Raw genomic sequence first — 12084 nt, forward strand, 5'->3', positions numbered from 1 at the left:
GCCGCCCTCCCCTCCGGCGCCCTCCCCCCGGCCGCCGGGGGGAGAGCGGAGCCCCCACCGGGGCTCGCCTCCCCCTCCCCCGGCTCCGGCCGGAGGCTTTTTTGCCTGGGGCGGCAAAAAAGCCAGAGCCGGCCCTGCATGTCTGGAATTACAAATAATTTTGTTTTGAATCATTTAAATGGTATGAAGATTAACATCCTATAACTCACTTCATCTGGAAAAGGGTTAACTTTTTAAAAAACTTATTTTTTGTTCTTTTAGAACAAGAGCATGAGCAAGTTTAGGATTGATACACTTTAACCTGTATGCTATCAAAGCAAGAAAAACAAGGAATATAGAAATAATGATTAGAAACTAAACAGAGAAATGGACTATTTGTTTATATTAAGATTGAGGTAGCAAAATCAGTAATATAATAAAACTAAGAGGGACTCAGTCCTGCAAACCCTGCATATTATAACAAAGGAGCTGGTGATATTACAAGCATTGAAACGTTAAGGCTTCCGTTAGGTTGATTATTATATATATCTTTGGCGTATTTGGTTTTGTTCATGTCGTTTGTGGGGAAGGAATCTGGGGAGTTCTGTATACATTACAGAGTAGGAAAATTTGAACAAACGGAAGTTTAATAATTTCTTAACTCTTAAATTAGTTGTTATTGTACTCTCACTTTATAATGTGCAGTCATGAGGTCCCCATGGGATGACTCCTAAGAAGCATCTCAATGTGTTCGACTGTTGCCCTGTATTGGCTAGCCCACAGAGGAGCTCTTGCTTCTGTTGCTGATGTCTCATGGATAATCTGCAGCTCAGGTGGTAGAGGCCTATATATTTGGAGCCAAAGAACTTGGGTTCTAGCTCAGGTAGTGACTATGATGTCTTTAAATTGCAGACTACGGGTTTATTACAATTTGATGTGATGCACAAATAGTTTGGGAAAGACCATGGCGGTGTTTTTAAAATCCATTTTCATATTCGCTTTCATTAAAATCACTTGGAGATTTGTGAAATGTCTGTAAAATTCAGCATTGTAAGAGGGGGAGAGTTTCAAAGGCACAAATAGGAGCTAGGTTCCCAACTTCCATAGACTTTCAATGGCAGCTGGCTACCCTATGTGCCTTTTGAAAATCTCACCCAGGATGACCATCTCTTCATTACATGGGCTGGCACAATCATTCTGTTCCTAATTCATTTGTTTAATTACTTCTCTTAAAAAGACATAGTGATGATTAAATTGGCCAAAACACTTTTCAAGTTTAAAATCTTTCAATGGCAAAGGTATGCAATAAATGTTTTTATTTACAAATGTGTAATTAGGATTGAGACTTGGTCTTGCCCAGCCAACATTGTTTCAAGAGGAATTTTCCCCAGAAATCATTTTGCTTTGATTGGATCCACTGATATGAAAGGGGCTGTGAAAATTATAATAATTTCCTAATCATCATCATAATTTGATGGAGGAGAGTAAATATGGGCTATTTATTTCAAGTACTCTGTTGCTTGAGCAAGAGGCAGATGGTTATCAAAAGCATACAAGGCAAAGATCTCCACTTGGATCTTGTTGGCTGGAGCTACCAAAAGTTGCTCTTTCAAAGGCACCGTCCTTCATTTCTCTTCATAAAATCTGCAATAATTTCAACAATAGCTTCAAAAATGTTTAATCAAAATATTGGTTTCCAGCATGAGGAAGAGGACTGCACTATTGCATCTCATTTTGTAAGTTGACTCTGAGTGTTCATCATGTTAATTCTAAGGTTTCCTTTCTGGTCACTGAATATGGCATTATTAAGAAAGATGGAACAGTAGTGTTAGGCACTGGATTTCACAGCCAGTCTTTGGCTATCTGGCAAGGCATTCCAGTCCTGAAATTTTAGAGGCTTTTGAACATCTAGTTAGTGTATTGGGCTGCACACAGGACTAGAAGACAAGAATTTCCGAGTTTTTAATCCTCATTCTGACACTGACTCACTGTGTGCCCTGGCACAAATCTTAGTTTGCCAATGTGTAAAATGAGGATAATACTGACCTTGCATTACACAGGTATATGAGGATTAGTTAGAAAATGCTCATCGGTGTTTTTTGAAGCTGAAAACTGTAACACACTATAAATTTTAGCCATTATTAGAAGGCTAGTTTTCCTTCTTGCTAGAATCTTGAAACACCGACACCATGCGAGCTGACAGCCTGCCAGATAAATGAGTAAATCAATCAAAATGAGCAGAAAAAAGGCAATAGAAAATTGAGTGTGTGCGCGCGCGCATGTCCTTAATACATAATGTCATGTTACAAAGCACTGTGTGTAGTGTGTGTATGGTTTTTTAAATACCTAGTGCACATTATGTAGAGGGTTGCCAGGAGGAGAAAGCTGAGTTGGTTGGCTGGTTTCTCTGAGCTGACACGAGTAGTTTGCAAGTAGAAATGTTTAAAATAACCATGTTTATTATAATGCTTCTTATAGGCTAGAATGTGTTCAAGAATACAACAAAGAATGATGGATATTCACAATGGAACACTTTTTTTCTTTTCTTTTTAAATGTTTTACTGTACAGTACAATACAGCTTTGTTTTGTAGAGTGTCTTTCATACGCACAGTGTCCCAAGTCTCTGTAGAGTTGAATAATACAGGAACAGAGTTAAATAACAGCGCAGGGAGAGAGATTAAGGAGGAAAAGAGATGTTTTCAAGTGATATTTGAAAAGAGCAGGAGAATTAGTCATTAGCATTATTTAAAGTGCCACAAAATGGAGTACATTTACAGAACACTAATTGGTGTATATCTGGCTATGTGCAGTGGCCAAGATTTTCAAAGCTGGGCTCCTAAAGAGAACCGATTAATTTTTCAAAGATGCTGGCCACTTGCAGCTCCTATTGATTCCACTGGGAGCTGGGGCTGCTCTGTAATTCAGGCTACTTCTATTTAGGTAAATGAATTTGGATTTAGATGCTTAACTTTAGGCACCCAGGCTTAACATTTTTGACCAGTATGTATTAACCTACAAGACACGGTGCCCAAGTGCTGAAGAGTGAAATTGGAATGGGGTTTTTCATGCCCTCCCAAGAGCTATTCCCAGAACAATGTTGCTGTGTGGAGAGGTGGGTTTGTGTGTTTAACAAAGTGAATGTTCGAACACTGTCTTTCCTAACTTGCTTGTGCAATTGCTTTAGCTTTTTTCTTCAGTTTTTTTTACTACTTAACTTTGCTCTCTTCCTCCTCCTCGCTGCTGCTATTGTCTCCTGCTCTGTCTTCTGCTTTCAACACTAAAGCACGCAGCCCACTTGAGAGTTCTGTGCCCTGCCTAGCAACCCGCACGTTGGATGATGAAATCCGAGTGCAGCGCAGCCCCAGCGTGGGATGGCTAAGTAAGTCAATGATTGGGGACGTGGGGAGGAGGGCAGAGCCACTGCAGGTGAATATAGGGTGACCAGACAGCAAATGTGAAAAATCGGGATGGGGGTGGGAGTAATAGGAGCCTATATAAGAAAAGGACCCCAAAATCGGGACTGTCCCTATAAAATCGGGACGTCTGGTCACCCTAGGTGAATAGGTTAGTTTGGAGAAACATAGAAAGGGGGAACACTTAGCAGTTAAAATTCTTAAATATGCGCTACCATAGTAATAGCCAGAGAGATTGGAAATCCGCTCTGCATAGACTAGATCAGGGGTCAGCAACCTTTGAGAAGTGGTGTGAATTCATTTATTCACTCTAATTTAAGGTTTTGCGTGCCAGCAATACATTAACGTTTTTAGAAGGTCTCTTTCTATAAGTCTATAATATATAACTAAACTATTGTTGTATGTAAAGTAAATAAGGTTTTTAAAATATTTAAGAAGCTTCATTTAAAAGTAAATTAAAATGCAGAGCCCCCCGGACCGGTGGCCAGGACCAGGGCAGTGTGAGTGCCACTGAAAATCAGCTCATGTGCCGCCTTCGGCACGTGTGCCATAGGTTGCCTACCCCTGGACTAGATACAGCCATAGGTGTTCATGTGACCCTGGGCTGCCCCAACAGTGTTTCCTGCTCTTTTCTCAAAGTTCCATCCTCTAGTGGTAAAAGGGTAGTTCAGGTTCCATTCCCATTCAGACTCTTGTCTCTCTTCCAAGTCAGCCAGTGAAATTATCAATGAGAGGCAATGAATGTGGTGGTTTTTTGATTGAGACACCTTCCTACTAGGGACCAGACCAAGACCATCAACTCATTCACTAGGTCACTAAACAGCCAACACATGGTAACAGCTTCCAGTCTGGAACAAAGTCAGATTGTCAAACTACAGGTGAAAGGCCCCATAATCTCATTACCGATCCCTCAAAGCTATTACTGAAGAATTAAATTTAGTAAGTTACCTGTTGTTTATGTATTTAAATATCTGATATTATTAAGAAAGTTTTTAACAAGGTTTGCCAGTTGTACAATGTATTACAAATGCAAAGTTGAATTTCGGTTCCTTACAAATGAAATATGCATCTATGTAGGTTTCCATATATCACAGAGCTGGCAAAACTCACCAAATGTATTGTTCAATGATGAGTTGAGCTTTGTTCAGGGTCTGTTCCTACCACTGCTCCTCATGTTGTCTTGCTGATTTCAGTGCAACTGTTTTCAGAGCAAGGTACCATCAATGCAATGATGATAGAATTGGGCCCTTTACAAAGCCATAGTTGTTTTAGTAATCATCAAATGTTTGAATCGTGAATGTTAAGTTGTCAGAACAATAAAAGGTAATTATACAGTTTATTAGTAGAAAGAAATGTCAAGTTGAAGAGGTTTTGATTGGTTTATTTTTTGTGCTAGCACCTGATTGTATAAATCCAAGGGGTAACATTACTGATATCACAGATATGGTGAGGTGACTTGGCCCATATTCAGGAAATTATTCCTATTTAGCAGAGCACTTAAGCATATGTGGCATGTACTTTAAAATAAGCATGTTCTTCAGTGCTTTGCTGAATTAGGACTCTAATGCAGAAATTCTTCCCCCATCTAATTGCATAGAAGAGTGAGCTTCTGAGGATTGACATAGCATGGTTTCTTGTTTCTCTGCTCCCGGACTCTGCTTTATTTGCATCTGAGCAGCGTATTAACTGGGCTCCTGATGGTTAAATCCGCCCCCCCCTCCATTTTCTGTTCTTTCTCTCTCCTTCTGAGACTGTGTTGCTAGAGTTTCTAGCACATTGCCTCTATGTTGTATTTATTTCAGTAGCAGGACACCACTGGGTATGAATAACGTTGTGTTAGTTCAGGTCCGGCACATGGTCATTTTAAAGAAATTTCTAGGGCTCCATTTCTTTTTGGTTGACACAAAACCATGGAACTTTTGTGCAGTGTTGGCAGTTTCCCAGGAAAAACTAGTTTAGGACAGAGTGCTGGTAAATACCGGCTTACATCTGGTTTAAACTGGGAAATGCGGGGGAGGGGGGGAAAGGGTGGCATCAGTGTTCAACAAGCACGGAATGAATCTTTTCAAACTTTGGATACATCCATTCAAAACTGAGGAATAGGCTCGGTCTATCCACTACATCAAAGTTGGTCTTCTGCTACAGAATACTGCGTGGCCAAGTGGACCTGGACTGGCAGTCTGCAAATTTGCATGCTTCTGATTGCTTAGTGCTTCAAGCCTACTCCTCTGCATTACTGTCATGTTCATATAACCAGATGTTTTTGACTTTTATATAATATTGAAAACGGAAATGAGTCATGACATGTATACCTTCTTTGAGGAAAATACCGAACCAAATATATGCAGACATTCTGATGTTCGGTATAATAATTACATATATTAGCAGTACACCCACTGCAGTTGTACTTTAATTTAGGGTTGTACAAATAAAATTGATGAATCTACTGCCTTATGTAACCACAATTTGAATATGTAACTAAAATTAAATGTAATGGGGTGCGTGTAATGAAACAGTTTTATTTAAAAAATGCCTTCAACTGGGACTAACTAGTTTTTCATGGGGTGGTAAAAACCATTTTATCTTGTAAAAACTGCCTCTGGCCATCCCGGCTTTTGTGGCAACGTTGTTTAGCAAGGATGCCACATGCTACTAACAGAGTCTACTCAAGTTTGTATTTCTCCAGCTGTTGATGTCTGCATGTTAGGTGGGTCCGCTTTTTAGTTGCACACTTTTTTAACACAAGGCCATTTAAGTGCTTCTAGTGTTTTGCTTGCTTGTCTTATAAATCATATTTCTTCTTCTCTTCCCTCTCCACGGCTCGCCACTAGTCCTTTCCTCTCTTCAGTATGCATTTTTCTTTCTTGTAGCAAGTGACACCATTCATATCTTACAGTTTGGTTTTTCCCACAAGGAAACACTCTTTTTTTTTTTTTTGTGAGCCTATGGAAAAATTCCTAGATGTAACTCCTGCCAGTACTGGAAAAACAGCCTGTAGGAAATGGGATCTTAGCTGAAGGATAAGTAAAGTTCGGCTTAAAGATCTTTGGTGGCTTGAGGTCAGGGTCACCTCAGTTGGAGTCGGGAGGTGCAAACTAGAAACTGCAGCTCCCTGAACCAGCAAGTCTTGCTTATACTTAAGTGTGGATGGATGGGAGATTGGAGTCCCTACTGCTGCTTCCTCTTAGGGGTTCCTCTGGGGAAGGGCAACTTCAGCTTCCACTGGGGATTTTACAGGAGCCTGGCCAGTGGAAGATGTGGAGGAGGGGAGACGCTGAATCCGCACATTGCCCTGCTGACCAGGGTCGTGTCACCATGGCCCTGCTCACTTTTTGGGTAAGCCTGGCCCTTTGCTGGTTCCCTGGGTGGAAGGGAGGTTTTGGTAGCATTGTGATACCCCCATAACCTCTCCCTGGCAGTCTCTAATGCAGTGAGCCTGCCACGGTGGGTATATTGTTACATTCACACAAGAAGCAGTTGCAGTGGCGCTGATTGCATGAAACGCTGGGTTGTCTTGCTTGTCTTTGCGACAGTCCATGCAGCAATACTGTTTTTTTGTCAGAGAAATGTGGTCAGGTCCATACAAGCTGCATCTGTTGTTATGCCGTTCTGGGAGTCCTGAAGCACCCATGCCACATTGCCCAGCAGTCGTCTTGTATTGAGAGGCCTTTGGGTAACTTCTAAAAACAGGGCAGTGCATGCTGGGATGGAGTTCATAGGGTCAGCTCAACTGGTAGAGATACAATGCTTGCAGCTTCCCATCCATGCTCGGAAGAAGCCAGTGCAGAGAGTGCTCATTTGAGCCTGGCCTGAACTGAAGACCTTGTCCCAGAGTTTGACACCAATGCTTATAAAATGTCTTGGAAGACTGTGGTGTGTGGACGTGAAACTTGCAAAGTGTTGCAAGCTCAAGGTGTTGGAGCCTATATTCTGCCTCGGGCAGGTGGCCAAAAGGAGCTGAAGATGTGCGTCATCTATACCTGGCAGCTGTATTCAGTCAGGATTGTGAGAAGCTCACCACTTCCCATCAGCTACAGGCACTTCCTTAGGCTCTGATACGCAGATCTAAGGGTGAACAGAACAGCGAGTGAAGACTTTGTAGCTTGTTGTGCCAAGTGAAGATAGAAAAAATAGGCCTGAATTTGACCGGTGGTGTGTTTCATCATTAAAGACCCAGGATAATTAGGACTGATAGCTGCTTATATCAGGGCTGAATGTTGCCCTTTACCTCCTGCATTCAAGTCGTCTTATCTATGAAGAAAGTCAAGGAATTGTGACTCTTTTGAAAAAAGAGAGACATGAGGAGTTAACCTGAAGATGACACTTGCCCTCCATACAGTGTTCCTTTAAAAGAAGATTCAAGATCTAAGAACCTATTTGTGGCTATCTGTTCAAACTATTTTCATGCTCCTTTAGGGTCAGCTCTCAGTGAGAGTCTGAATTCAGGAGCCCGGTTTCTTGTGCGCTTAGGGCTGGTCCACACTAACCCCCCACTTCGAACTAAGATACGCAACTTCAGCTAACTGAATAACGTAGCTGAAGTCGAACTATCTTAGTTCGAACTTACCGTGGGTCCACACACGGCAGGCAGGCTCCCCCGTCGACTCCGCGTACTCCTCTCGCGGAGCAGGAGTACCGGCGTCAATGGCGAGCACTTCCGGGATCGATTTATCGTGTCTAGACAAGACGCGATAAATCGATCCCAGAAGATCGATTGCTTACCGCTGGACCCGGAGGTAAGTATAGACGTACCCTTTGTATTTCCAACACCTGTTGCTCCTAAATTTCCAAAAGTAGCTGGTGATTTAGCCACACGGCTGTTACTGAAAGTCAAGAGAAAGGACTTGTGTCGCTTACTCCCCTGCAGTGTTTTGAAAATGTAGGGAATTAGGGTTAAATCTTTCCCCTGATCTCCAGTGGGTTGGGATGGGAATGAGTGTGAAGGTGCTGGGAGCTGTGCATCCTGTAAAATCAGCAGCTGTGCATGCGAAGTGCACTAGCTGCTGTGTTCTAAACTGCAGAGTGATGTGCTAGCAGGATCAGGCATTCCGTCTCCATTAAAAAGGATTCATACACATAAAATTGGATAAATGTACAGCCATAAACATTAAAAACAAGTGTTCGCACTTGAGCTTTAGAGTAAATGGTGGTTGTATGGTCCCTTGTTTTCCAGCTGTGACTGTTGGCTGATCTTTAACACTGAGGTGAGCCAACTAACGATTGAACTACCTGCATTTTATTTTGTTGGAAGGTGAAAGCCTTTCTGCCTGAAACAAAAATGCCAAGGTTAAACCTATTTATTTGTCACAGCGGTTAGTAGAATGTCTGGACTTAGTTTCTGGCTAAAGTAAGTCATTATAGCATCGCAAGTAGCGATGCCATAGTTACAGCTGAGATGGGTACAGCTCTACATCTCAGAAACAGAAGGTGATACAGAATATGGCCTTTTCTTTAGGGTCACTTCCTTCCCCGCTGTATTCAGTTGGACTTTGGCCCCTAAGACCAGGATCACAGAGCCCCTTTTGAAAAGTTTCAGTTGGAGGAAACATAGTGCAGTTACTGTGATGCTACGTTTGATCTGAAGGCCCCTCACTAGCAATATGAGCAGTAGCTGGAAAGGCAGGGTTTTTTTGGAGAGCCCCTCTGCTCTGGAGTTCACTTATCCCATTGGATTAACAGTTTTCTACCAATGTACTTCAATCGTAAATCAAGACTGGATGTTTTCCTGAAAGATCTGCTCAGGTTCAAACAGGAATTAATTCAGGGAAATTCTATGGCCTGTGTTATACAGGAGGTCAGCCTGGGTGATCACAGTGGTGCCTTCTGGCCATATAATCTGTGAATCTATTAACCTAAAATGCAGCATTCCGGGCATGTTAGTTCAGTCTTGGGCATCTCATAAGAAAGATCCCACCAAATTTTGTGATGTGGACAGATATCTATTGGTGAGTAGCTGGAAATGGCCTGACTCAGTCCATGTGTGGCCCAGTCGAGATTTGGAGCTAGAAATCCAGATGTTAGTTCATCAACAGCACCATCTTTTTTTGCCAGTGCAGTCAACAGAAAATGGAATTACACCTTCAGCAAATAGCCTTCCCCATAGCAGCACAGCACAAGCCGGCTCCAAAACTCTTCTGAATACTCTCAAATGTGTTAAAATAGCTTGGAACATTGTTTTAAATAAAGCAATTAGCAAGTTTTTAGGTTTTTCCCCCCCAAAGTTGTCTTTTTTGTTTTTGTTTTTTAAACTTGAAGCCACTCGTGCAATGGCCTCTGTGACCATATGACATGGCTGCAGACACTGCCAAGATTTGGAGATCATATGACAAGAAGAAAAGCTCCTTGGACAATGAGAAATCAATCCCAACATCTCCCTGTATGCTGCTGCATCCAACGAGCAGCCCAAACTACCCAGCCCAATAGCAATGGGTAGGTGGTAAATGTGGGATACAGCAATTGTGCCCTACCCATGAGCATTCCCATCTTTGAAGGTATGTGAACTTCTTCAAAACTGTTTAGCTCAGCTGTAGTCAATATTGTCTGTTTCATCTCTCATTTAATAATAGGAAAGGACACTCAATAGGAACCTTTTGCTTCAATTCACCCAGCTGCGTGATACCAATTATTGGTTTGAACAAGTTCTATATTTACAAAAAAAAATGCCTTCCCATATCTTTATTTGATTTCAGATTTGCAAAACTCCCCTCCATGCTTCTCCATGCAGTTCTATTGTTTTCTTTTTAACCCATATGTACATTATGTACATATAAAAAAATTCCCAGAATTGGCAGCCTGTCTGTAACTTTTAAAAACTAATGAATCAACTAAATGCAAGAAGAAAAATCACTGGGTTTTAATAATGCACTACAGGATTTAAAGAATCCAGCCTTATTTTGCTTCTCCATTTCCTCTATGGTCTGTGGCAAATATTTCTTTACATTCTGTTCAAAATGAGGAAGGTTGTTTTCAGAAACACAAAGCAAGGTATATACTGTAGAATAGATGCAAATATGCTGACAGGCAAATTTGATGGATTTTTGCCCCCTATGCATTTTTTTTATCATGTATCACACATACACAAATCAGATACTTTACTGAAACTTTAGGGGCACCACTAAGGTTGGCATACTGAAAGTTAAACCAGGGAACATTTGAGGCTGCACGTAACTGGTCTCAGACATGTAATTTCCCACCTTACATGTAGGTACTCTGGGAAATTTTTGCATAAGGTTGGCTTGGATGATGGGAGGAAGTTTGCAGGTCTCCTTGCATAGCATCTATCCAAACTCAGCTGCTTACTGCTGTTTTTTAGCCATTCTTGTTCAAAGTAATGATGAACGATGTGAATATTGTAATTAAAACTGAATCAGGAAAATAATATATTGAGTCTGTCCATTTACTTTCCTCCCAGTGAGTCCAAACCCTTTTGATTACTTGAAAGCTGTCTCAATATGTATCGATAGCCTCATCTTAAAAGGGGAGGTATATATATGTGCGTGCTGTATACACAAGTAAGGTTAACGATGGAGATAAAAAGGAAAGTAAATTGGAACTTCCCTAAGCACTGGAGACCCTCTTATAGAACCTCTAGGAAATCCCTACTGAAAGTCATTTAAATTTAATGAAATTTGGGAAGATCAGAATAGCAATCTGTTGGTCCCCAGCCTGGATAAGCAAGTTAGGTAGACATGTTCTAGGACCCTGGATTTTGTTTTTTAACTTGCACCACTTCAGTGTCACAGAAGATATATACTTATTGGAAGATGATACAAATTGGTCCCATAATATCACTTGTGCCCCAGAAGTTTTTAATTGAATTCCTTATCAGAAAATGGGGCTTGAGAGCAGTGTTGTTGCCTTAACAAAAGGTGCCAGTGGCTTACCAATCTTGGCACCTGAGTTATATCTCCAGCAGTGCGAAGGTGGCTGAACATCATAACATTAGGAGTAGATTTTCAAAAGAGCTCAGTTCCTAGTTGTGCACCTGAATGGAGTAACCAGGTTTTCACAGAGTGCTCAGCTTCCAGTGAGAACCGTGGGAGCTGCTCGGTACTGATCTCTTTTGGAAGCCTGGCCTTTGGATTTTAGTTTGAACAAACCTCCATAAATTAAGAAGCTTATTTTGAGACCTATCCCAACCTAGAGTCTGAAAACTTGGTTGGGAAATCTCACAGCAACTCTATTTGAGATTTTTCTGTAGCTCTACTTCTGGTCATGTCTAGAAAAATCTGTGATGAGAGCCTCTCTTGCTGTATGTCAGAACTTCTGGTTCCAGCAGAAGTCGCAGAGAAAGTATCCTAACATTTCAGAACCATAAAAAGAGCATACTCGGAAACTGACATGCCTTTCAGATTGAGGGTATTATATTTGTCGTCAATGTCTCTCTTTGGCCGCTGTTTGATTTTTTTTTCTTCTTGTAGTTATGACTGTTCCTGTGTGTGGATTTTTTTTTAATAAAAAATTTAAGGGTTCTAATAGAATTTTAGAAATGAATGAAGGTTTGGTTGCTTCTTATTTTTCCAAGTTATTTCCTCCTCTCTGCTGCAGTGTCTGAAAACATAAGGTTCAATGGGAATAATTGTCCATAAGCTTGCACACAATTACTATCTGGCTTTGCTGCCTTGAGGTCTGCTAGGTTACTTTACTGACATTTTAAGGCTGAGCAGTGTATATCTTGTCAATCGCTTCTTT

The 12084-nt window shown here is 41.3% G+C and overlaps 1 protein-coding gene across 2 annotated transcripts in view; it reads left to right on the top strand.

Annotated features, from left to right (window-relative positions):
* Positions 1 to 12084, top strand: part of SLC4A4 (solute carrier family 4 member 4) — a 246793-nt gene that overhangs the window by 128293 nt on the left and 106416 nt on the right. Inside the window, exon 7 of one of the 2 annotated variants that reach the window (XM_026653263.1) lies at positions 3264 to 3359. The exons of the other annotated variant lie outside the window; for it this stretch is intronic. Within the exon in view, the coding sequence (XP_026509048.1) occupies positions 3264 to 3359 (96 nt within the window). The remainder of the gene's footprint in view (positions 1 to 3263; positions 3360 to 12084) is intronic. 2 annotated transcript variants of the gene reach the window in all.

Source organism: Terrapene carolina, unplaced genomic scaffold (assembly GCF_002925995.2).
Source record: "Terrapene carolina triunguis isolate 2854851 unplaced genomic scaffold, T_m_triunguis-2.0 Scaffold136, whole genome shotgun sequence".
Classification (NCBI taxonomy): Eukaryota; Metazoa; Chordata; order Testudines; family Emydidae; genus Terrapene; species Terrapene triunguis.